The sequence below is a fragment of the Botryllus schlosseri genome, chromosome 15 (assembly GCF_051294905.1).
Source record: "Botryllus schlosseri isolate E-star chromosome 15, Bs_hap1, whole genome shotgun sequence".
Taxonomy (NCBI): Eukaryota; Metazoa; Chordata; class Ascidiacea; order Stolidobranchia; family Styelidae; genus Botryllus; species Botryllus schlosseri.
The window spans coordinates 18,943,842-18,971,280 of record NC_137250.1 but is presented as its reverse complement, the minus strand read 5'-3'; the positions used below and the strand labels follow the sequence as shown (position 1 = coordinate 18,971,280).

The window sequence follows — 27,439 nt, the reverse complement described above, 5'->3', positions numbered from 1 at the left end:
GCGGCTTTAACCAACTCTAGCAATATACCGTTATCTTAAAATTGCGATTACAACTAGACTTATTTCAGTGAATGATGGTTATTTTGATTTATTTTTGAATGCATTTTTTGCGAGGGCGATGTTTCCCATAAAAATCAATATTTGTTAGACTAAATCGCGCAGAAAAAATTCAAGTAGCATAAATCTGTTTGAAAACAATATTGTTCATGTCGATTTATACGAAATTTTTTCAAGCTGACTTAGAGCCTTCAAAATTCCGGATATTGAGGCATATTTCAGAATTTCCTCCCGGACGCAGTTTTTACAGTGAAATTCCGAACATGTCCGAGATATTCCGGCTGTATGGCAATCCTAATATAGTCCAATGTCGATTCAGACACGTGTGACGCATATTCGAATGTACAAGGCCTCATTCATTAGCTAGTTTCAAAGATGCGATCCTTATTTAATGAATTCGGTCATGGTTTGTAGGGATAATATTATACCAGTCATGGTTATTATGACGGCAGCTATGGTATGACCGAAATTCGCTAAAGTATCTAATCAGATTTATACATTATCGATACTAATACATTACATTGAAAAACTATTCGGGCTACGCTCGTACCAATTCGCCGGCCACTGAGTTCCAGCACCTGAAACATATATCATGCTTGACGCTGGTGGACAACGTCGTGCTGAAGAAAACTTGTAGTCATGGTGTCTTTCACGGCATGTAAATCAGTTTTTAGGTCACATTTTTTACACGATAGGAGCGTCACGTAAACTGGCCTTGGTCTCATTTCTTCAATTATAAATTTTGACATCACGTATTTTGTGCACTCATCGTATGAATCAGTCCCTCGGTATTCCGAAAAGCAGGCCTTGAGACTTTTGGTTTGCAACTTTCGTCTAAAAGTCTCTTTCCTCGTAAGAAACACCACAGTGCTAGACTGTTTCGTGAATTCGTGACATACTATGCGTTTGTATATCTCCACGGAGCGTAGCAGTTTCGGCGTTCTGCCATCGGTTTCGAGCTGATCGTAGCTTGCGAGATCGATACAATGTACAAAGACCGACACCCTCTCGAAAAACTGCAATATACTGTTCAAGTTGGTACTGCTGCCAATGGGGGCCAATTCAACTAACCACGCATCATGTCGCAGTGGAGTTTCTGTCGCAGAATTAAGTTTTTTTCTGCATAGCAATACGTCACTCACTGATGGCGTGTAATGGTATGATGAGAGTCGGTCAATGCCAGTGAAGTAAACTTCCAACTCGTTGTAAGTATCACACGGATACTTCGATTTGGCATAGCGTATTACATTATCATCCGCCCAAAAAGTTTTCAGAGCCATCCAAATATACTTTGGAATATTAGATGCACTTTGAAATTCGTATGACTTCACAATCTGTATTGATTTCACGGTCGTCTCTTCGAACGTAGCTCCAGATGTGCTCTCATCGAATTCAAGAACAAGGGATACCATCGCCCTTAGGGAGAAAGTTCTCATCAAGTTCAAGTATGGTGTAAGATCCATTGAGTTCTCTTCGTCACCAACGTTCGAAACTGATTTTCCAAAAATGTCTTTCATCATTTCTACAATTTCCTTTTGTCCCGCACCTTTGGCGCCCAAAATTGGAATTCTAACCACGCTGTTACTTGACGCGTTGAGTCTGATAGACTTTTGACCTTTCACCATCTTTTGCCATCGACTTGATCTATGAGGAGTCAGCATTGACATTGCGCCTCTATAGAGAAATTATATGGACAATAATCCACGTTTACTTATGATTTTATCTTTCTGCAAAGCATGTCACCACGAACAAAAAAGCACTATTTAGTTCCGACAATTCTTGATTCGCTTTTCGCCTATATTACCAGTTTCCTCATATCTCAACTGTCGGATAGACACACTGCGATGCTCTTACCCATCACTGTGTACTGTGTATTGTGTAGCGTGATATTGATGCGTTGTCAGTTGAGGTTAATTTCCTCGTTCAAATGTTTATGTCATCCGTATGCAACGTCACACTATTCTGTCTGGTTTCAGGAAAAGCAAGTCACTGCGGCTGAATCTAGAATTGTGTATGCTCTGATTGACGCTGTTTTAAATCGTACAAAATAGCAGAATCGTCGACGTCCTGAACATCCTCGCAAAAATCTGCGGCAAATAATAATTGCAACCAGAAAGCTGAATGACATGCTCGTTTAATTGTTGGATTAGCCGAGTCACATCTTTAACAATGACCGAACGTGATCACGTTTTCTAGTTAGCTGGTACGTGGTAAAGAACTTGAAGATAGTTTTCGTCATGATGCTCATTTCATATATTATACCTCGAATAATTTTAGGGCGGCTCTTATGACGAGTTTTCGGTACAGTAAAGGGATTCAAACAAATTTATAGTGAAACTATAATGTAAATCCCTGAAAGGTTCTGGTTCGCATGAACAAAAACTTTTGTGAAAGGTTTGCTGTGAACACGAACCTACCATATCAATTGAGTTTATAATGCTAATTCCAAGCAAATGTACGATTGTACGTACGTGTCACGGTGTCAGCATATATATTTACATACTATCCATATTGATAAGTCTTAACTTTTCAGTATGTCGTTATAATTGTACTGTAATTAACGTTAAAATCGTTTAATTCTCCAACTCTGCAGATCTCCCCCCTCGCGAAACCTAGTCGCCTCGTAGTTTATATCGTAATTTTGTTATGTATCGCTATTACAGGTATGTGCATTCTGTGACCCCCTCCGGGATAGAGACAAGTACTCCAGTCTCTCGCACAGTAAGGATCCCCTGGTGCGGTGGTAGATTGTTGTGCTGCGCGACTTGCAGGTAATGGTGGACGAAAGAAATAAGCGATACGTAATATCAATTATGCATTGAAGAAAGACACAGCCATAAAACAATAAACAGCAATGAATAGCCATAAAAACAATACCACAATACGCATTTGCGAGACATCTAATACGTCGTTATAGATTATGATGCACAAAATGAACTGTGCAATAACAGAGTGTTAAATGAACTAAACCACTCATATATAATTTGACACATTGAAATTCAGTGTGACTTTTCTGCTGTTCCCATTCTGATACCATCAGTTTTCAGGCTTCAGGCTTCACCTCGAAAAGTGCCATCGTATTGTTCGGTCGCAAGACTCGCAACGCAACAGTGTGATAACGAATGCTTTATTGCAAATGTCAACAGTTTACGATTAACTTCGAGCAGACCTTAATGAGGTGGGCCACGGAGTAATTTCAAAACTGAAAGTTCCCCATGACAAAAAGTTAGGAACGTATTACTAAATAATATTTTAATGCTATATTCAAGTCGAGATCATTCGAACGTCGATACGCAGACGTGTAAAGGGGTGATGAAATGTTAACTTCTAGGTTATATTCAACGTTGGTTGGCCGAAATCTCGTATGCTACTGTAATTTTCACCATGCGCCTTGTGATACTGTTGAATAATCGATTTCAAACTCGCGACATAGAACACAGCGCAATACCGAGTCCTATTTATAGCATGTCATCGGCTCGTCGCAGTTATGCAGTGCAGCCTATTAGCCTTGAGTTGATCCAAGTGTACGGTCTGCTTTATTATTCTGGCGAATTGAATATTGAGAAATGCTTTCCGAAATTCAACACGTTCATTGCAATCGAAACCAATATTTTATTGTGATGCTAAAATGCTTACATGCCTCGTATTCGAACATAACATCCAAAGATAGGAAGCTCGCATCCACCGAGGTAAAATTATTGCTATGATGCTATATATACAACATATGTACACTTGAACAGGTAAAAAATCACAGTACTGGAAAACGATATGCGCTTGAAGAGCAGTTCCCGACAATTTTATGCATATACGGTTTGTTTGTATATATTTTTTTACCCGGCAATAGACAACTCAAAAATAGAATTTGATTTCGCCGAATATTTGGAGATTTTTATATGCAAATGCATCAAAATTTTAGGTTTCACATATGTTTAATGGGATTTAAAAACTATGTTACAGCTATATATACACAAAAATATATTTCGTGACAATACACAACTCAGGCTCGCCAAAACTGAAGTATTATAGTTTTGAGAAATCGCGCGCTATTTCACGGGAAAAGCAGCCTCTCGCGAACGAATATCCACTACGCAGTCATGTATTCCATGCTTGACATTTTTCATGTCTTGATAGGAATCCAATCGCTTGCAAGACAGAACAAGTGCGGAAAAGCGATGTTTATCGACAGCGCTTTCGAATAGGTTGAGCAAGTAATTGGAAGCTGAAATGGCATCATTCGTTCCTTTGTATTCAGCAAAGGATAAGTTTAACGACTTTCCATCGTTCAACTTCTGCACAAATTCGTCCTTATTTGTTAGTATTACGAACACCGGTACATCTCGCATGCACGGGCTTGCGTTCAATGTTTTGAAGAGTTCGAAAGATCTCATTAATCGTGTGGTGTCGGTGTAATCGTCAAGTCGCTGGTCAAACGTGGATATATCGACACAGTACACTACCACGCTGTTGTACGTGATAAATTGCGCTACCTGTTTAACCTGCGATTTGCTCAGCATTGGAGGCATCTCTAACATCCACATGTGTTTTCGAAGAGGGGTCTCTACCACGCCGTTTAGTTCTTTCCGGCACATCGAAACGTCATCTCTCGTTGGGATGAAATTACCGGAACTTACGCGTGACACGTTGAGAAAATAGTAACGCGCGCTATCTATTTCACGGTCACTGAGCATCTTGTTGGACGCTATGGCGTCCTGAAATTCTCGCTTCTGCCAGATTCTTTCCAAGCAAGACCAAATATGCTTTGGCACGTCTCTCTTCACAAACCGTGGTTTGTACGACGTAATTTTGACTGCGTCAGGCACGATTTGTGGGTTCGTAAAGCTGCAGCCGTCTGCGAGAACTTGATTGACAGCAAAAACCATAGACTCCAGCGCTCGTTGTCGGACAATCTGTTTGTAACCCTGCCAATCCACCTCTCCATCATCCAAGTCCATTTGCTTGTCCGAGCTGAACTGATAAAATTCTCGCAAGCCCTTCGCAATGCCATCTGTTCCCGAATCTTGCTCTCCGAGCAGGAACACCTTTACAGACTTGTTGTCCCTGCCATCATATTTATTGGGAAGGTATTTGCCTTCAAGCTTTTGCCAACCGTCTGAGAATCCAGGAAGGCCGCGCATCACTGCCGAAGCCATTGAGGACTTCACAGGTTTTTCATACCATTGCAATAAATTCGCTTATCGAGATACGTCACAACAACGTTCGCGCATTGCGTAAAAGTCTGCGCCTGCAAAAAAGGCATATTTATATTAGTCTCTCTTCCTGAAGATATTGATTACTTTCATCCACGAATGACACTGATGTAATGAGGGTCATACGATAAGTTGTGCGCCTGTGTATCATTTAGGCCTATGTAATTTGGATTCCACTGTACCCACAAGGCTTTATTATATGCATTGGACTTGCTACTTATAATTCAAAAGCAACAAAACTGCATCTTATAATTTAAGTATAATTATGGCTGTGATTCGAAACTCACATGCTTCTGTGCATTTATCGATTAGCTGACGATATTTTATTGGTACGTCACTAACGCCAACGCGGAAATAAAATCGAGAGCAACTGCCTATTTGAACCCGAAATTTGATCATACTAATTGATATACAAAAAGAACATAGCAAATGCACAATTGCACATACAGCCACATACCGACGCGGAAATTATCGAGTGGCGATGCTTGTATGAATATTTTACTATATTCGATGCGTGCTATTTTCACACGTGTCTGGCTTCTTGAAACGATGCCAACTAGAGAACCTACAGTTTTGTTGGCATTGTCGATCTATGACGTATTTTGGTCAATTTAGACCGGGATTCCGATGTTTCCCGTTCCTTATGTAAATTACCTATCTAATTCATTGTGTCCTATACTTCTATCGTGACAAATATCACTGATTGTTCCGCGGTATAATTTTCTTTATATAAATACACATATGCTTTACATGTGAAGTTGTGATTAATGGGTCGCACCAACGATATTAGGCGAACACAATACTCATACAGTAGGGCTCTTCAAAAATGACTTTTTTCTCAAATCGTACTGGCTACTTGATAAAATTGTTAGGTTACATAATTTAAGCCTACACACAAAATTTGGTTCAATTCCAGCCAGTAACCGCATTGCTACAGGAGAAGTAAGTTTCTATTTATTATATAAAAATAAATAATAAAAAATTTGCTCGCCAAATTTGGTTCAATTCCAACCAGTGGAAGCGGAGTTATTGCCGTCGGAAAATTTGGATTCGAGTAAAATAGTATTTACGGTGAGCCATGGGTGAGCACAACTATAATAAATAAACAAAGAATCGGCCACCGTAAATACTATTTTATTCAAATCCAAATTTTTCGACGCCCATAACTCCGCTTCCACTGGTTGGAATTGAACCAAATTTGGCGAGCATCGTTTCTATAGAGCCTAACACTTTCATGGGGTGAACAGAAAATTTTCAAATTTTTTATTATTGATTTTTATATAATAAATAGAAACTTTATTCTCCTGTAGCAAATCGGTTACTGGCTGGAATTGAACCAAATTTTGTGTGTAGTCTTAAATTAGGTAACCTAACAATTTTATCAAGTATAGCCAGTACGATTTGAGAAAAAAAAGTCATTTTTGAAGAGCCCTAGACTCGATGGCTTCGCCCCCAGTAGTTGGGTTTATCATCCTATGAGGCTATGGGGCCCCCAAGATCAAGTTTCTGTTTTGGGGGGGGGGGGGGGAGTGGCGAAGTGCTGTTTCGGCCCTGAGTTCTAAACCGGATAGCACTTACGCTATTCTGCCAGCCATCGCGGATCCCCAAATTTTTCCTGAGTCGATATTACAAAAATCGATCACAATGCACATCTAACTATCAGACAGACAGCGATATTACCACTTTGAAGACGTGCGGTCATCGAGTCAGCTGTAACCATGATGGATGAGTCCGCTGCTTCAACTGTCGGTCAATTAACAAAGCAAAAATAAATAAAGAAAAAAGAAATACGGTAGTCATTGCGCACAAAGTAAAAAATACTTATTCATCCAGATTATTCACCATCGAAGAAAGAAAACGCAAACGCAAACAGTAATAGCAACAGTGGAAACTGGACAACAGTAAAATATGATACATGACAAGACCAAACTCTCAATATGAGATCATGAGTTGACACTTTAATTACCGGCAAAGTGATCCACATTGCATATGACGAACTTCTGTGCTCCACAGATAAAATTTATTCTTGGCCTGGAGCAGTGGGGCTACAGAATTTACCGATCTCTTGCACACACTAGCGGAGTAGGACTTCATGGATTTTAAATTTTGAAATTGCTTTGAAAGCCCGTTTTAGCAGGTTTATTCCATATATCTAGGAACAATTAGCAGAATTTTTGGTACCATCCTTTCAATTAGTCGCAGTTGGACGGATTCAGATCAAGAAATTTTATTTAGCTATGGTCTGCAGAATATTGTGCAGCGGACCGTTTCAATGCAGTGGTACGGCAAATCTACACAATCTGCATTGAGATGGCTAGTACCTGCAGTCCTGCACTGCCGAAGGCTGGTTATACCGTAATACAAGGGGACATTGCACGACTGTGCTATTCGACGATAGGCAAAATTGATGGTGAATTTTTTGATTTGTTTTAGGATATATGTCAATGAGCGCTATGAAACTATAATTTTATTTTATTGGAAATCTAGACGTAAATAGATGACCGGTGAACCCAAGTTTAGAGTTGATGCAGACCGTTCGACAGATTAAGACATCACTTTAATGTAATATGGAAATGGATAGCCTTAACCAATCTTGCGGTGTTTGTGAAAGGATCAATTTATTAATAAACTGATGATGATGATTACGATACTATGCAATGAATGATGGTGTCAATCGGTATTATATTCTATCACCCATCTGTGTCAATTTATTTTTTGTGTAGGATCCTGAAATTTTCTAAATTTATTAAATCAAGAACCATGGCTGCAAGACGGCTTGGAAGACTTTGTGAAAAAACGACTTCTCTTCTACTATGCGACATGCAAGAGAAGTTTGCGGGCAACATAGTATACTACCCTGAAATAATTGCCGTCTCAAAGAGAATGTTTGACTTGGCTAAAATTTTGAAGATACCCGCATTTGTGACCGAGCAATATCCAAAAGGACTGGGACCAACCGTAAATGAACTCGGTGACTTAGGCCATGCTAAGAAATACGAGAAAACTTGTTTCTCCATGGTGCCGAGTATCGAAAAAGAATTGTCGGACCTTCCAAATGTGAAGTCGACGATATTGTGTGGGATTGAAACGCAAGCATGCATATTGAGAACGACAACTGATCTACTCGATAAGGGATACGAGGTTCATGTTGTAGCAGATGCTGTATCGTCGCGCAGTCAGACCGATAGACTTTTTGCACTGGCAACTATGAGACAAATGGGAGCATTTATAACCACTTCGGAAACTGTGCTGCTGCAAATTCTTGGAGATGCAAAGCATCCAAAATTCAGGGAAGCACAAAAATTGATCATGACTTCAGCTCCAGATAGCGGACTCATTTCTGCTGCTGACATCAGCAAAATGTAAACAATCATGCTTCTTTGTAAAAACTTGGAAATTCAGTCCAGTAAGTTAAAGCCAAATCCATGTAATGTGAATCCAATGTCCAATTACCAATATATAATTGACGAGAGATCATTGGAACCCTTGCTTGAATGTTTCCGGTGGATAAGAGCTATTCTGATACTGGCCCCATCAAAAGTTGTGGTTTCCATATTATGGTGTGACATGTCGACTCAGTTTGACGCTTTTTGTGCTTGCCTAATCTTTTTCTGGCTATTCAGCAGTGACTCTGCACAATTAGATATATACAATGCTGTTGCTTCATGTAAATCTCCTGTGTACTACTATTAAACAGTACCAGTAATTTTATGTCACAATGTAAAAATATAATTCATATGTTGCCCTTCTGGCAGTTTTCTTTCCTCAAACTTGAGAGATGTTATTTTACCATGGTAAAATACCATGATTTCAGCCTCTGATCGTTGACAACGATCCATTAAATGTTGACTACGCCATGATGGCTGTTTCGAATCCCATGAAATTATGGTTGAACACTGCATACATGTATCAAATTGCTCCACATCTGTGAAATTATCCACATCCATGAAAATATGTTTATTTGTGCTAAACATCTCAGTTCTCAAATGGCTATGTTTTGCGTTATTACTTTCAAGCTGCAGGTTATTTATGGGGCAACAGTGCTATTTCGTTAGTCCCCACTTGAATAACTTCTATTGTAGGTTTTCAAATACGGTAATTTTAATAAAGGAGACCACGGTTCGATTAAATGAAATGATCAAAATTAACTCAGATATGAAGCAATATATATAATCGGGATACTATCTTACTTGATAGATCATGTTTACTCGGAAAGTGATTGTGCAACATAGGCTACTTCATATTGCTAGATTAATAATTAACAACAGGCAGGTCTTTCAAGAATGCACAAAAACGGCGATGCCAGATCGTTTGAAAGCCTTATATTATTTCCTGTCATGTGCGTTACAGTGCAGTGTAGAGCGCAGCTACGCGTATAATGGGATATTTGAGAATTTAGTCAACCTTGCTTTCAATGACAGTCAGAACAGCGTCGTACCTGCGATTGTCGCATCCAATTTCGCTGTATCATCGTGCTCCTTTTTGTCAGCTCTCTAACCGGTGAGGCATAGCGAAACGTACTCTATTGAAAATGCGATGTCTTGTGTCGAAGCGCACGTTGCAACTAGGACCACTAATAAAGTTTGCTGTCGATTCCAGATCGACTTGGCCAAGCGCAATGTCTCATTGTTTTCAGTGTGACTATTGAGAAACTTGGTAAATGCGAGGCGTGATGAGTTGTATTCAGGCATCTTATCGTTTGTTACAGCTGGCTTAACACATAAATAGGAGACATACGGAACTCACGCGCGTTACGAAATTACATCAAATGCGTACGTGACGGACTACTTTGTTTTGATGGCTGGATGTAGGTCATAGATGTGTGGGTACAGAAGAGAAGTTTGCTTCTGTTGTACTAAATATTCACTACTGGATCCATTCCTAGGAGTCAGGACAATCTCAAGTCCTCTGTACAGTGTACATTCGAGGCAAATAGCAGGCGAGTGCTGAATGTATTTCTATAGCGTACGAACCGCTGTGTTACAATATTTCTGAATCAATTTTTTGCTGTATCGACTTACGCTGTAGCTCCGGCCAGCACCTGCTTTCTACTGCTTTTCCGTGACCAGTTTCACGTAATTACTAATAATTAAGTTTTCCACACAGTGGACAATGATCTACTTATCCGGCCCCTGTTCCGTGTCTTTTAGTGCTAAAGTGTGGGCCTCTGGGCGGAGTCTCAAATAAATCGCATCTTTCCAATGCTGCTTGTAGGCCCTGAGCGAGGTTTCAATTAAATCAATGGGCTTCGATTAGTTTCGACTCTTTTGCCACCATCACAATCCCATATTTTGAACCGGTAAATGATTTTGTCATGTATGAATTATAGATTCTAGTATTCTAATCTAAGTTATTGCAATACTGCAATAGCGTGTCGGAATTATGGCTGCATGGTCCAGCAAATCAACGTTCGCCGTTCGTCTGTTGACAAATATGTCATTTTCGCCTCGGTACTCCAGCTCTTACGAAGTCGTGATAGCTGGCGGAGGTACCGGCGGAATATCAGTCGGCGCGAGGCTAGCGCGAGCTCTTGGCAAGGATAAAGTCGCCATAATCGAACCAAGCAATGACCATTACTACCAGCCGATGTGGACTATGGTAGGCGCCGGGCTGAAAACTTTGTCGGCGACCAGAAGCGCGATGAGCGATGTAATGCCGAGCGGCGTAAAGTGGATTCAGAACAGCGTCGGAAAATTCAATCCCGAGGAGAACACGGTTCAGCTTGCCAGCGGCGAAGAGATATCGTACAAATACCTTGTGGTCGCTATGGGTATGAATCTTCATTTCGAGAAGATCAAGGGCCTGCCTGACGCGTTCGAGACGCCAGGCGTGTGCAGTAACTATTCGCCGACAACGGTGCTCAAAACCTTGGAAGCCTTGAAAAATTTTAAGGAAGGCAACGCTATCTTCACCTTTCCGGCCAGTCCTATAAAGTGTCCCGGCGCTCCGCAGAAAATCATGTACCTGGCTGACGAGTACTTGTCGAAGCACGGCAAGCGCGACAAGGCAAACATCATGTTCAACAGCGCAGGGGCTGGTATTTTCGCAGTTAAAAAGTACGCAGAATCCTTGACTAAAGTCGTGACCGATCGCAACATCGCCACAAACTTCGGTCTTAATCTCGTCGAGGTAAAGCCCGATACGAAGGAGGCCGTGTTTGCGAAGTTAGCTAACCCAGAGGAGACTGAAACTTACCGATACGAAATGCTTCACATCACCCCGCCTATGGCGACAGCGGAAGCCATCAGGGACAGCACTTTAGCGGACGCCGCTGGATTTGTAGACGTCCAAAGCAAGACTACACAGCACAAAAAGTTTCAAAACGTATTCGCTCTGGGTGACTGCACAAATTTACCGACCTCGCGCACCGCAGCGGCCGTGGCATGCCAGAACAAAATCCTAACCGCCAATCTTCTAAGCCACAGAGAAAGCCGACCGCAGACGATGGTCTACGACGGATACACGTCTTGCCCGCTCTTAACCAGTTCAAACTCGTGCATTCTCGCCGAGTTCGATTATAATCTCGAACCGCTGGAGACATTTCCCGTCAACCAGGGCAAGGAAAGAAGAACGATGTACAGCGTGAAGTCGACTTTGTTGCCTTTCGTGTACTGGAACATGTTGCTGAAAGGCAGATGGGGTGGACCGGGATTTTACAGAAAACTGATGCACTTCGGCATGTCCAAGTAAATGGACTGCTCTTTCGAACTGGAACATTTTCGATTATTATTCGTCCACTGAATTTCATTTATCTTATGGCGTTATCTGCCTATATCGATAACTCTCGCCGGTTGCGCGTTCATTTCTGTTCAACAAACACAGAACCGGTTTGGATATTTTTAGAACAGTGCCTATGTAGCGGTTCGAAATGATTAATAATTAAATTGCGATGTTGCAATATCGTTATGTTTCGTTCACGAGACGCTGCGGTTAGCAATGGCTAGGCGAGTATATGATGGGAAATTGTGGTCAGAGTTAGGACTGGAGTGTCAGATTATATTTTCATCTGAACAAGACACCCACGATGTACAATGCGATGAAATGAACAGATAGGAGGATACCAAACGACCAGTTGCGGTTACTTAAACTGGCATCCACCTCGGCCTAGAGCCCGATGCCACAGTTCCTTTTTCGATGTTAGTCTCTATTCCGCGGCTCTTTCCATTCTTGGTGAGTGCGTTTTTTCATCGGGTCTTTTTTGTCGCCGTAAGAACAGTGGGGAAAAGGAGCCCAGAATAACCCCCGACGCAAAAAAATTACTGAGTCCTTTTATTGGCATGACTGTTATCTGTATTCTATGTATAGCAGTGGTTCCCAAACCTTGTGCTCCTTGCCATCTTGGCGTATTTCGGATCCATTGATGCCCCCTCAGGGGTGGTCAAAGTAGTCAAGAAAGCTACTCAAGTAGAAGTAGCGGCGAAAAAATCTACTCAAGTACGAGTAGAAGTACTTCTTCTATATGCCACCTAAAACTACTAGAAGTAGAATTGACTGACTTTAAATCTACTCAAGTAAGTAAGTAGTTTCGAAAACATTCTTAATTCGTTCGCGTGGACGGTCTAAAAGCTGCAAATTTAGTTATGCGGAAGGTGCAGAGAGCTTGATACGTATTGATGCATCCCAGAAGGTATCAACTTTCGACAGAATAAGCATTCTTTCGCATCATGGGATGCAAATTATAGTAATGATATGAAAATGCGATACTAACCCTTTGAATACTAGAAGAACCGTTTTAGAGAATATCATGGCATGGCGCATGGCGTTTATATGGCCCCAAGTTTAGGCGAAGAGCGATACGACGAAGTTGTGTCGGATAAGGTTTCAACACTTTTCGCGATTAGTATACGTTGATAACAAATATTGTGGATCGTAAAAATTATACTTAGTGTAGCTTTATTTTCAGAAAATAGCGGCATTACTACACTTGCTTTTATGCTTGAACAATGAACATATATGTTCTGCAGACAAAAGAACTGAATGTAATTAGAGCTCAAAATATGATACTCCGAGTATCATACTCGGAATTGAAAGTGAAATACAAATACTCGGAGAATATATTTCATGTCTTTTGTCCATAAAGCTTCAAAGGTGATCTGCTAAAACAGCTGTAACGTTCCAAAAAGCCGGATTTTCCAGATTAGTAGGAAACGTCATGGGCTGCTAGATAACAATAGGATAGGAGATTGCGAAACGATAGTTTCAGACGTTATGGTATAGGCCATATTTACTGTGATGAAATAGCGGATATGAATGGGTAATGGCAGCGAGCAATTGGACATATTGCCTCCACGTGCAATGGCCCAGACACGGTCAAGACCAAGACGCTGAGAAAATGACATGGGGATTAGGCCTATACCTACAAGACCAAGCTTTGAGAAGAGTTAGTTTTCCTGCAAATACCGTGTTTAGTTAACCGCGAAATCGACTCTTTAGTCGCTGAAAAGTGCTGTCAGGTGCGCACTGCTGTCAGGTGGTGATCATGATATTTTTGTTGTATTTGTATTTTTTTTTATATGTTATTTCTTTTGTGGTAGCTATGCCAGTCGTTCATGTACGAGAGCACAACATTGTACCAACGTAAAATGTTTACGTACACTGGAATATCGCGGTCCTTGTAGCAAAGTTGTATGAATACAATATATGTTTTTCGTAAGCCCTACACATTCACGGTTTCTATCCGAGTTTCACTTTTAGGAAATATTATATCGACACCGCGACATCTCAAAAAAAACAAAAAACGATGGGTCACTGCTTGAGAGACCTACCAACGACAACATAGTAATCTAGTTACTCCTACAAAAGAGTAGGCCTACGTGCGTTTTCTCGACACGATCCTTAAATCATACACACGAAACAATCTACTACGTGCTGAGTCATCAAATGATTGTCCACACAACAAAACAGCTAGAAGATATTATCATACAAAAATATTTCTAACCCTTTGCACACCAGTGACAAATCATACAACGAATATGTTTTGTGAGTCGAATTGTTGTTGCAGCGTCAAGTCTCCTGTTGAAACGTACATTAAAACAGCACAGTCACAATCGAACTAAAACCACGAATCTATTTTCATTTCGTCACAAACTGTCACAAACAGAAAAATAAATTTTCTTTCCCCGACGTCAAAAAATACTTGTAACCAATCGCTTTCATTAAACACACAACTCCATAAAAGTATTTACTTTCTACAACATAGACATTCCGATGTAATCAAGAAATATTTTTTATTAATCAAAATCATCAACTTCTGTTTACGGTGTTAGTGTGTGCACTGTGCATGTCATACCTGTGGGTCCCGTATTAAAATGGACACGACATGACTGAATGCAAAGAGATTGAAGTCTATCGCATTGATTTACATGTGGTCTTCGCTACGGTTTCAAAAAACGAATCATCTCTTTTGCATTGATCGAGACAGAACAAGTTAGTTACGTGTATTCGTGGTAATAATTTCGCTTGTCATATGCGAATGATAGGGTTACTGTCACGACGAATCAAATCTACATACAACAGCCTTCTGACACTCATAATAGCAATTTCATTCCCTCCTTCACGACAAGTATCTTGTACAACTCGACAACTACGTTTAACAAGACCAATGACACTGAACCAGGGGTCATCAACCTTTTTGCAACCAAGGGTTACTTTTGGGTACTGATTGAAGCGACGGGCTACCATTTACTCCCACCGTTTACCCGTGTCAGACGGAATTTCCGCTTTGATATTCATAGCATTGGGCAGGTATCGCATAGCGTTAAGACTTATAAGAGATTCTTTTAATTCCAAACATCTATCATTTCAACCTGCTAGCCACAAAGACTTTTTATGAAATCACGAATTACTTCGCACCGTGTCTAACAACTGTAAGCTCAGATTTTAAAATAAATCACGTCACAGTGGACATCGTGTTATCTGTTTCTAAACCAGTCAGTGAGAGGCCTGGCATTGAATGCTATCAACTAGTGCGCTGTACTCTGGTATGTAACTTACACTGCAACTCTGATTGAGTGTTGCAGATGTGCAACGTGCATTAGTGAGGCGTGTTCTGTGATTGTTTTTTGATCAATGTCGTGTCCGCAAAGGCTAATACACAACGATAAGTTGAACCAAACACGCTATAGCAACCTTCATCGCTGCTGCGCAAGTGCGCATTCACCACTGTACTTTTCCGTGCCAACAAGCAGTGTTGGGATGACTCGAGTCACCTTTTTCGTATGACTTGACTTGACTCGAGTCACATAGCTAAAATGACTTGACTTGACTTGACTCGGCGTATCAGAAATGTTGATTGACTCGTGACTCGGAGCAAAATTCACGAGTCAATTTCAAGTCATCAAGTAATGCAGTGTCGATAAAAGTCACGGTATCTTGCATATGTTCGTATTGTTCGCGAATCGCTGGTGTAACCCATGAGAGCGACCAATCATTCAATGATCGTGCGTTTCACTAAGCCTCCATTGCTCTATCACAAATAAATCGACCACAAACGAAGTGATCAAAACTTACAGCTTACGTGGTCGTAAACTAGTAGTGAAGTACCTTAATTGCAAAATGTCTATTTCTGTTCTCTGTTTTACCTTAACCAAACCTCTTGTTTTATTGAAATTTGTTATGTTCTTGATCTTGTTTGAACAATAACTCAATACGACGAGGTTGCAATATGAAATCAGTATATTATCAGCAGAATAACTTTATGACAGGTGGCACGATCTAGAGTACAGGTAAACGAAAGACCCAGAGAACAGAACACAAAGGGTATAAATACAAGCACGACACACGAGGAAATAATGATTGGCGGTAATTACTAATCCTAGACAAATAAGAGATAAACGATACCAACGTAAAATGCACGAACATAACAAAATTGAAGTCTATAGTTTATAACAGGGGTTCTCAACTTTCCTTGTATAACGGGCCGCATTTTAACAGCAAAAGACGCTGCGGGCCGCAGAACTATGTTACCTTGCATTCATGGGCTACTATTAAATTTAGGCTATTGTAGCCGATTTACCAGTCGTATACCGGCATTTAGTACATTTCTATGCATTATAAAGTAATAATGAACAGCGTTCGTAAGTTTGCAGCTGCTGCTTGTGAGAATGTGTATCTTCTAGCGGCGCATGGAGCGTGCATTACATTCGTTGTCAAGTCGGTATATGCAACTTCAAATCCTTCCACCAGAGAGCCGAACTCTTTGTTCCAATGCGTGGGCGAGCAAGTATAAAATTACTATAACTTTTGCGTTACAGAGACCATTATCACATTGAGCTCTGAGTGATATGAAAAGAAATCTGGTGTTTGGGGGCATTTCTGAGCAAAACAAACAACATTTCTCCTTTCCGTTCATGCCTAGGGCACTGTACCAATAGTTACAGAAGTCAGCTTTGTCAAGTTGATATTTTTCGCTGGTCCCCTCCCCACGTTTGCCCAGCCAGTAATTCTCTGCATATATGTCCACTCTGATGAAATTCAACCAGATAATTAGTTATACAATGTCGGTGGATTCATCCAAGGCTGCTTAAAAGTAGTCTACGCGGCAACGTGTTTCAGAACAGGCGATAAAAGATTGACTGATATTGATGTTACTCGTCTGGTCAGGATTGAATCAGACGATTGCATCTTCGAAATTTGTCTGGTGATGTTGTCCTTGCTGCTAAGTTCCGGAAACAGCAAATATTCGCAAAGTATGTTACGATTTTATTGAAATCACACCTTCTATATCAGATTTCTTGGGTTTAGCGATATTCGAAGCAATTTTGAACGATGCGACAGTAGCTCTCGATTAAGACCAGCAGTTTCATTAAATTTCACCCCTCGGGTCGCAAGTTATAACACCACCAATTATGCTGCTTTTAGATTGCTCAGCAGTAAGTGTAACTGCTTGCCGGAGCGTAACGGCGGGACCTGCGTATCTATCGGCCCTGTGGATATAAAGCTGTATCAGCTGTACCAGCTGTATCAGCTGTATCACCCTGTGGATATAAAGCTGTATCATCCTGTGGATATAAAGCTGTATCACCCTGTGGATATAAAGCTGTATCATCCTGTGGATATAAAGCTGTATCACCCTGTGGATATAAAGCTGTATCACTCTGTGGATATAAAGCTGTATCACCCTGTGGATATAAAAGCTGCCGTATCACCCTGTGGATATGAAGCTGTATCACAGCTGTATCCCGATCTTATAGGCCGATTTTATCATGAATTATTGAAAATTTCTGTGCTCAACCCTGGCTCACTAAACAGTACAACAATAATTTCGTGGCAAAAGCGAACAAGGTGATGGGGGACGGTTTATCACCCTATAGGAGCCCAAGATACAAGGTTTTTGGGGGAGCCTGACGAAGTGCTGTTTTGTTCCTGCCAACGGGTATACGCACCCGGAGATGTTTAATTAATTAACACTCGTGGGGTCCTACCTTTTCAAACACACCTCACTCACATTAGATTACGTGAGCAGGGAGACGTTAAAAAAATTGATAGCAATCTATATGCAATGCCCGATCATATATTGACCGACTCAATCATGAAATATAGAAATTTCTCTTTCTTCGCGCGTGTAGGCGAGAAGAGCTGACTCACTAAATGTGTGACAGCCTACTAGAGAGAGAGAGTCTTTATTTTCATCGAACCAAAATACATAACAAACGGCAGTGATGGTGGTATAGAAAATATGCGTGCACAGTATTCGGCATTAGATAGGAATGATCGATAAGACCGTGAAGGTCATCTAGTTTTCCATGATTGTATCCATGCACCAGAACACAAACCCTCGAATTGTGGCAGCAGCGTACGTGAGCAGATCGCGAAGAAGATTTCGGTAGCCTACGGGTAATTCGTAGCAGTACTACTAATTTCCGTTGCAATCATAATGAAATTCCTGATTTCTCAATGTGTCCAAGATCCGTCCGGAGTGCAGCCATGTTTAATTTGGTACGAAAAGTGTATTGTAAGTAGCAAATAGCAATTTGCTAATCGAAGACACAGCGCTTAAGCTACTGAGCTAGGCCGAACGGCTAAGCCGAAGTATTCAATCGATGGCCGACGAGTCGGCCGACATGGGTGTGCTACTGTGCTTGCGCAACAAAATTCTCTCGTTCGTCGGCCGAGTCTCTCGAAAATGGGCCCATCGGCCGTGCATAGAAACCAGGGATATCCCTGATAGAAACGCAGTAATTTACTTCGTTTCCATGCTCGGCCGACGGTCGGCCGAAAGGCCATGACGCATGCGTTGTACATGTCGGCCGTGTTTCCATGAGCAGACGTAACCCAACCGTGACTTGGCCGAACTAGGTGGGCGAAGCGATCGCAATGACGTTTTTGGCTTACTTACTCAGTAACAATTTCATAATAATCAGAAGATTGCGATAAATGACTCGGTAGGAATGAGTCGAAAAGACTTGTAGCGATCATTCAATCAAATAACACGCTTTGACCTTGAACACGAAATGCATCCAACATGTAAAATGGTCACGATGAACCAATTGCTTAAAACTAACAGAAGATAAAATAAGATGGATAAAAGATGAAAATTGGTGGCATATCTTCGTATGTGGGGGATATAGATATGGGATATCGTGGTCCAATAATTTCGAGCACAGAATAGTAACTTCTCCAGTAGTTTACCGGTACTACTGTTTCGTCGTCATGATTCAGACATGAACGTCCAGTGTCCTGTCGATGATTTGCTTACCAGGGGAATGTGAATAAGTTCACCTAGTTTGTGGTCAAGCGGTATAGTTTGTATTGTATCCATGCACCATAGAACGCAAACCTTCGAATTGTGGCAGCAGCGTATGTGATCAGATCGCGAAGATTTCGGTAGCCTACGGGTAATTCGTAGCAGTACCGGTACTACTAAATTCCGTTGCGATCATAATTCTTGGTTTCTCAAGGCGTCCAAGATCCGTCCGGAGTGCAGCCATGGTTAATTTGATACGAAAAGTGTATTGTAAGTAGCGAATACCAATTAGCTAATCGAAGACACAGCGCAAGCATGGCCGAAGGGCTAAGCCGAAGGATTTACTAGATGGCCGACGAGTCGGCCGACGTGGGTGTGCATCACTTAAAATGCGCAACAAAATTCTCTCGTTTGTCGGCCGAGTCTCTCGAAAATGGGCCCATCGGCCGAGCATGGAAACGAAGTAATAGTGTCCTATGTGGTGTCGACACAAGCAAATCTCACGGCTCAGTGAAATTGATTCACGTCACAATTTCCATTTGGCTACAGGCAATTTGACGGTCTTTTTTGACCGGTATCAATCGAAAGCGACTCTGCACTGAATACGAAAATATAAATTTTATTGCGCTCGCGGCCCTGGAACCCCCACAATCAGCCTCTAATTTTTCATTGTTATGGAGATTGGCTTTGGGACGCAACAATGCTGTCTGGGTCCTTTTTTCTTGAGCTATTCTCTCGTTTCGCTCTACAGCATTGTTGCGTCCCAATGCCAATCTCCATAACAATTAAAAATTAGAGGCTGATTGTGGGGGTTCCAGGGCCGCGAGCGGAATAAAATTTATATTTTCGTAATCAGTGCAGAGTCAGCTTTCGATTGATATCCGTTTTACCAAATTTAATGCTCGGCAAGCCGGTCAAAAATGACCGTCAAATTGCCTGTAGCCAAATCGAAATTGTGACGTGATACAATTTCACTTAGGCGTGAGATTTGCTTGTGTCGACACCATATAGGGTCGCTACATTCAGTTTGAGAGAGAGAGAGAGAGAGAGAGAGAGGAGAGAGAGTCTTTATTTTCATCGAACCAAAATACATAACAAACGGCAGTGATGGTGGTACAGAAAATATGCGTGCACGCACAGTCTTCGGTATTAGATAGGAATGATCGATAAGACCGTGAAGGTCATCTAGTCTGATCACACCAGCATCAAACAGGTACACTTGACTCTGAACAGTCTGGCTGTAAAAAGATGTTTAGTTAAGAGAGGAAAATAGAAAAAAAATTAAACAATGGTAGCAAATGATCAATGAAGCAATGTCTGGGTGGGGTAAATCGGAAACCACGAGGAAGTATGTAACTGGATCCGGATATTCACTCATGACCCAACGACCAATATTCAAGTAACATGTTACACCCTGTGTTTCCGTGAAAAAATACCGATGTACCATCCACACATACGTCGCGATTTATCGCGTAAATGAGGGGTGTATGACATTGCATGCGTTGTGTAGGTATACAAACATCGGGGGGGATAAGCCTTCGATCCACAGACATTATCACAGCCGGTAATTTTGGTGCAGAACGAATGTCATCAAGCATACCCGATAACAATGTCATACCGACTGACTGACCACCTCTGCGTGTGTGTGCGTGTGTTCAAGTGGGGGGGGGGGGGCATTGCCTCACCAGACATGAACCTCACTGCCCGTCACTGTAGTTTCGCGACGAACAATGCACCGGAAATTCGGACTGACTATGTCTATTCCTCCTTATAAGGCAGTCATCGCTGAATAACATAAGACTGAAAGATTTTTTACAGCAAAGAGACAATACAATACTAACAAGAAATCATCCAAAACGCTTAAATCTCAGTCACGGAGTTAGTTCGTCATTAACAAACATTACCGTGATGTCTGCACCCAGTAACACCGAATGACAGGTTGGGTATCACCCGCATAAAATCTCATGCTACCTCTATGGTCAAAAAAGCATCGAGTAGATACAAAAAGTGGGTACAGTCAAAAAGTCACTTTAAAATACTCCACTTGGTTCATTGATACTTCATTGCAGTAAGAAGATTGCACACTGAATTAAAATACAGAAGGAAAACATAAAAATGTGCAAGGTGATAAAAAGAGTATTGTGTCAGCACATCACACAATTATTGTCTCACAGTTATTGTACCACCACACAGCGACAGTTTACTTTCGTACACAACAGCAAAATTGCATTGAATTTAGTGGTATGATTTGCACAGGCCACAACACAATATAAAACAACAGTGATTATACATGGCTCTAGCATTTAGATTCAACTCGAGATGACAAATTTATCTGAAAACATCAGGCGCCGACCAGTCGATCTTCACATTGAGATTATTCGTTTTCACATATTCGATAGCAACATCTTTGCTATTTAAGAATAGCCATCTACAACGTGATATAGTTAGGTTACTCAGTTTTGGAGCATCAAGAAGTATTTCCCATATCGTAGCAAAATGGATGTGCCGCATTTCGTGCACACAAAATGATTTCAGATGCTGCATATATCCTAGGCGCAAAATATTGATCAAGACAGTATTGATGTTGCGGTCTGGTACACTAGTTAGTTTCAAGCATAGTAAGGAATCTTTTGCATGCATCATGATATCCTGAAGGACGAAACTAAAATGACCATGAACACTCCGGAAAGAATCAACTGGAAAAGTTATCGACAACTGTTTCAGGCTTGAGAATGTTTTGGTGGGCTGTGCGTAACTGCCGAACCCCAAATGATTTTGGAACCTAATCTCCATTTGATGAGATTCTTCACATAGTGCAAGTCTATCTTTAACACGAATTTCTATCGATTCAAGGTTTGAGCAAACTGCGCCTATGTATAATAGCAACTCGTACGGATAACTCCACTCAGTTTTTAACGTCAATAAATTCACACCACAGTGAATCAATATATTGGTAAACTCATATTCACGACCTTCCACTTCGTACAGGCACAGTGTTGTCAAACAAGGAACAGAGTTGAACAATTTGGGTATGTTCACGTTCGCCGGTAGTCGATCACAACTGTGGCTAAGTCCTAGTGCCATGTCATTACTATCACCTACCAATCGTAGTGTAACATCCTTTTCTGTGCGACACAATTCAATAATGCTTGCCCAGACATCGTAATGCGTCAAATTTTGCAGTCTGGGGCAACATTTCAAGGCTTTAGATAACAAATGCAGCCGTCCATAAATTGAGCAGTGGTCCATTTTCATAACTCGGAGAGTTTTCCCAGCTGGAGATACTTTGCAACGCTCTTTATCCTCAAAGAAAAACTGTTCTAAACCAGACTTGTTCACACGGGAACACCAGGAAATGCAGAGGACTTGTAATTTGTCACAGTGACTTCCAATAAATTTGAGTAACTTCTTCGATAGTGTCAAATACGCCAAGCTTAAATGAACGAGAGTGGAATGAAATTTGTTCATAAGTTTCAACAAAGCCTGAGGGGAAATTTTTCCACAGCAATCCAATTCAATACGAGTCAGACCCTTACACCTTATACAAACTAAATCTATAATGGAGTTGTTCACCAAGGTTGACAAGCGCTTGAAGTTAATTTCCTTCACAGTAGGCACAACCAGCAGTTCCAAATGCTCTTTTCTCAGTTTCTTTGTAGTCCATAATTCAAGGAGTAGATATCTCACGGAATCAGAATCAAAAAAGTTGAACGGTCCGTCTATGTACGCAAATTTTCCTGCATTGTTAGCTTTCAAGTGAACTTTGTAATTCTTGCTCCAAATGTCGATGTTTCGCGCGATGCTCAACAGACACATTACACGCAGGGTCTCTACGGCTTTTCTTTCAGGCATATCTACTTGAAACCTGTACCGGTGCAATGTTGTTAGGCCATATAACATGGAACTTGATGTAATCACATCAGCAAGGCTGCACTATAACCGTACATTAGGAAATTTATTAGCATCGTGCACTAGGTAATCGAGCAGAAAATTCCGACACATTCAGGTCAATCATTTACCAGACCAAGGTGTCATTGTTAAGAAATTCACGAAATGCACCGTCGCGACAGAAAATGACAATGCCACCAAGGTAGAGTCTTGGAAAAGATATCGAGTTATTGTGGTACAAAGGTAATTTCATGGGGTTCTTACGATAATTCCCCTCCTAAAATGATGCACAATCATCATAAAACTACTTCCTACATTTCAAAATCCAAATTTTAAAAGTTAGTCCAAAAACATAACTATTTGAACCGAGTGGAAATAGAGATTAAACCTACTTCAGTAGGCCTACTCCAAAAAAGTCGAAGTATTTCATTGGCCCACTGATCACCCCTGATTATTATTAGTAGCTGGCAATCTATGTTTGAAATTCATGAAGACGAATGTCAATCGAAAGCTTTTGTTACGCACCTCATTCCTTACAAAAATAAACACTTATAACTTGCCAGTGCCTAGTCCCAGACACAACAGTTTTCAGGATTTTCAACTGATGTTTCAGTCAAAACAAAAAGACAATCATCGCCGACTTACATAGGCCAGAATGGATTTTTTTCAGCAAGGAGATAATACAATAAAAACAATAAATTAGTAGAAACATTTATATCACAGTCACGGCGTTTGTTTGTTACTGCCAAACACTGATTCCGCACCCAGTGACACCAAATTACTGGTTGGGCAAGCGCAAGCCTATCAATCACGCAAAATCTCATGCTGTTATGATGAAAAATTCACAATCAGTCACAATCTTCATTTCAATCAGTTCAATATACTGTACAAGATACCTATACAATAAAAGATAGCATAGAGTCCATTGCAATAAAAAGAAGAAAAAGTTGAAATGAGGCGTGCACATTGCACACACAATTAAAAATACACGAAAGAGGTTTAAAATTGAAAATTCAAAAGAGAAGAGTCGCGTGCAACAGCACATCAAACAATTATTGTCTCGCACAGTTGTTGTACCGCTAATATAGCACATCAAGTTTTGCTCCCATACATGGCAGCGAAATTGCATACAATTAATAGCATGATTTGCTTATATGATATGCTCAGCCCACAATAGAATAAAACACACAGTGACTACTCCAGATCAAGAAAATGTCATGGGCTCATGGCTCTACCATTTGAATAAACTAGACATATGTCATACATGATAAATCATATTGCCAATCGATCTTAACATTGAGATTATTTGTTTTCACATGTTCAATAGCAACGTCTCTGCTGCGTGGCAATAGCCGTCTACAACGGAATATTGTAAGGTTACTCAGTTTTGGAGCATCAAGAAGTAACTCCCATATCGTAGCAAAATGGATGTGCAGAATATCACGCACACAAAATGATTTCAAATGGTGCATATATCCTAGGCGCAGGCTATTAACCAAGGTGGTATTAATGTTACGGTCTGATATGCTAGCTAGTTTCAAGGACAGTAAAGAATCTTTTGCATGCTTCACGATATTATGAAGAGTCACACCAAAATGATCACGATCTGTCCGGTAATGATCACCAGGAACAGTTATCGACAGTTGCTTTAGGTAAGAAAATGTTTCAGTAGGCGGTGCGTGACTACCGTAAATGGAAAACAAATGATTTTTAAAAGCCATCTCCATTTGATGAGATTCAACCCGGTGTTCCATTTGCGCTATACAATGGATTTCTATCGACTCAAGTTTTGGGCAAACTGCGCCAATGTACAATATTAAGCTGTAAGAATGAGTCCACTCAGTCGTTAACGACAGTAATTTCGCACTACAGTGAATCAATATATCGGCAAACACATTTTCGTGTCCCCCCACATGAACCAGGCACAGTGCCGTCAAATAAGGAAGAGAGTTTAACAATTTAGGTATGTTCGCAGGTAAGTCTAGTACATTGAAAATGCCAAGATCCAGTGTCATGCCATTACTGTCTCCAACCAACTGTAGCGCAACCTCCGTTTCTGTATGACACAATTTAACAATGCTTGCCCATACATCAAAATGCATCAAATGTCGCAGTCTGGGACAATATTTTAAGATTTTTACCAACACATGCGTGTCGGCCACTTGCATGTTACCTTTGACTTGGCATCCATTCATTTTCAGGACGGCGAGAGCTTTTCCGGCCGGTGACACTGTGCATCGCACTTCATCTTGAAAGAGCAAGTTTTCAAGGCCGGTCTTGGTCACAGTACACATGGAAATGCACAGGACCTGTAATTTATCGCAGTGACTTCCAATAAATTGGAGTACCTCGGTCGATATTTTCAAGTGCGACAAACTTAAATGACGTAGAGTTGAATGAAAGTTCTTTACAAGTTTCAACAAAGCTTGTGATGAAACTCTTTCACAGCGATCCAATTCAATTCGAGCCAGCCCTTTACATCTCGTACAAACTAAATCTATGATACCATCGTCAACCGTAGTCGAAAAGTACTTGAAGTTGATTTCCTTTAGAGCAGGCACGATCAGCAGTTCCAAATGTTCTTTTTTTAGTTTCTTTGTGGTCCATAGTTCTCGGAGTATGTAACTCACGGAAGCAGAATCGAGGAAGTTGAATGGTCCGTCTATGTAAGCAAATTTTCCGGGATTGTTAGCTTTCAAGTTATCTCTGTAATTCTTGCTCCAAATGACAAAGTTTTGTGTGATGCTTCGCAGGCACTTTGCGTGCAGGGTCTCAACAGATCTCCTTTCAGGCATCTTTACTGGATATCGAGCCTATGTATATATAACAGAGTATACTTAGATCTAATCACCTGCAGGCAGCAAGACTGCAATATACAAGATTAAAGAAGTGTTTCGTGTCCCCTATACAACCCAGGGATATCTAGATATCTATCCCTTGCTACAACCATAGCCTTTACAAAAGCTATGCTAGGGTATGCTATTTAATAACATAGGAGCTTTCATAGGAGATTTCATTATTTGCATCATTTGTTGGGGGGCTGCCACTGCCCTGCCAGTAAAACTGCACTCGAGCCACTGCAAAAACTACAACATAAGGTACTCCGTGTCATAGCTAGAGCCCCACAGGGGCCTGGTTGTTCATCCAACAAGTCGCTGCTGAAAAGATTCGGTGTCCTAAACATAGAAGATATGCGGAAGTACAACAACAACACACGGGCGTCCACTTCGTCCAAATATCATATGATCGACCGAAAAGATCATCGCTCCATCAAATGTGCCGGACCTGATGTCTTGAACAGTATCCTGCCGGTTATCCGACAGTCTACGAGCATGCCCACATTCAAGTCGAAATACAAGCAATTACTACTAAATAAATACTAGTGCATCCTCAAGATAACCGGACCCCGACTGACCTATTGATCTCGCCTTCCATGACATGCCACCCCATTTTTGTCGCTTGCTTTTTTCTATACTATCTTCTTTACTTTTCATTCAATGTGCATGCCTCCTCTTTACATCGCCTAGGCCAAGGTGGGTGTCTGATTACTACTCCAAGGCGCTTCGACACCTTCCTATCTTTTCATTGTATCGCATTTTTGTGGTGTATTGAAATGATAAAACTGCTAATAAACCAATGATGATGATGATGTCGCCGTTCTTACAGCGACAAAAAAGCCCAGAATAAAGACCCGAAAAAAAGAAAGCACTCACAAGGAATGAAAGAACTAGTAGAAAGGGCCGCGGCTTCAAAAAGATCAACATCGAAAAAGAACTGTGACATCGGGCACTCTAGGCCGAGGTGGATGTTTGAGTAAATATCGCTACTGATGCGTGTCGTTCGACTTCCTCCTATCTGTTCGTTACATTGTATTGTGTTTTATCGCCTTGTACATTGTGTGTAGCTTGTCCAGATGAAATTTATAACCCAATGTATTGTATTGTATTGATGATTATCATCGGACGTCGCATCGCATTGACTCGGCACATTCGCGTGTCAACTATTACGCAATAGGGGGTACATCTATTTTGTGAATGTCGGCAATGTCGGTCTGCTGATTCACTATAGATAACCAACCTACGTAGGTTAGTTATCATTAGATCCACTGACCTATATTTATATCGATTATCGAAATCGAATGAGCGACCTTACCTTGTGCCAGATTTGAAGAAAAACACATTGATTGATGATTTGGATGGGATATGAATTAACGCACTTTTGAACAAATTCCAGCCATTACCGGATTTGGACTCCGATTTGGACATGATCTGAAATTGGCTTTGAACTTCTATTTGATTCATGATACCGGAAACGGATTTGGAAATATCAAATCCGCTCATCTTTGCTAAGGCAACCTGAGATGCTGTGGTCTGCAAAAAGTTGGTATACTTTTGCACGTTGGCTTCTGAGATATAATGGTCGAGATCACTGATGAAACTGAAAATTCAATTTATTGCTAAAAATTTCTTCATTTCAATACACCACAGGACTGCGATAGGATAAGTTTATCTCTTTTCAATGTACCACAACCTTGTGGTGCATTGATTTGATGAACTGAACTGATCTGAGTTTATCGAAACACGTATGGTACTGCTTTAAACTG

The 27,439-nt window shown here is 40.9% G+C and overlaps 6 protein-coding genes across 6 annotated transcripts; 2 read left to right on the top strand and 4 right to left on the bottom strand.

Annotated features, from left to right (window-relative positions):
* Positions 1–7: 7 nt before the first annotated feature.
* LOC145456766 (guanine nucleotide-binding protein alpha-16 subunit-like) lies at positions 8–3,432 on the bottom strand. The gene has a single exon (XM_080334885.1). It carries the CDS (start codon positions 1,722–1,724, stop codon positions 648–650), a length of 1,077 nt encoding a protein of 358 aa, XP_080191011.1. The 5' UTR covers positions 1,725–3,432; the 3' UTR covers positions 8–647.
* A 217-nt stretch (positions 3,433–3,649) lies between these two features.
* On the bottom strand, positions 3,650–10,024 carry LOC145456764 (guanine nucleotide-binding protein alpha-4 subunit-like). Its single transcript, XM_080334882.1, has 2 exons — positions 9,703–10,024; positions 3,650–5,299 (listed from the first exon to the last, which is right to left on the bottom strand). The coding sequence occupies exon 2, from the start codon at positions 5,205–5,207 to the stop codon at positions 4,101–4,103; it is 1,107 nt and encodes a 368-aa protein (XP_080191008.1). The 5' UTR covers positions 5,208–5,299; positions 9,703–10,024; the 3' UTR covers positions 3,650–4,100.
* Positions 7,949–8,741, top strand: LOC145456769 (isochorismatase domain-containing protein 2-like). The gene has a single exon (XM_080334888.1). It carries the CDS (start codon positions 8,025–8,027, stop codon positions 8,628–8,630), a length of 606 nt encoding a protein of 201 aa, XP_080191014.1. The 5' UTR covers positions 7,949–8,024; the 3' UTR covers positions 8,631–8,741.
* A 540-nt stretch (positions 10,025–10,564) lies between the features above and the next one.
* Positions 10,565–12,162, top strand: LOC145456760 (sulfide:quinone oxidoreductase, mitochondrial-like). The gene has a single exon (XM_080334879.1). It carries the CDS (start codon positions 10,647–10,649, stop codon positions 11,952–11,954), a length of 1,308 nt encoding a protein of 435 aa, XP_080191005.1. The 5' UTR covers positions 10,565–10,646; the 3' UTR covers positions 11,955–12,162.
* Positions 12,163–19,999: 7,837 nt separating this feature from the next.
* On the bottom strand, positions 20,000–22,848 carry LOC145456757 (uncharacterized). Its single transcript, XM_080334876.1, has one exon. The coding sequence runs from the start codon at positions 22,846–22,848 to the stop codon at positions 21,277–21,279; it is 1,572 nt and encodes a 523-aa protein (XP_080191002.1). The 3' UTR covers positions 20,000–21,276.
* LOC145456758 (uncharacterized) lies at positions 22,814–26,778 on the bottom strand. Its single transcript, XM_080334877.1, has one exon. It carries the CDS (start codon positions 25,629–25,631, stop codon positions 24,084–24,086), a length of 1,548 nt encoding a protein of 515 aa, XP_080191003.1. The 5' UTR covers positions 25,632–26,778; the 3' UTR covers positions 22,814–24,083.
* Positions 26,779–27,439: the final 661 nt, after the last annotated feature.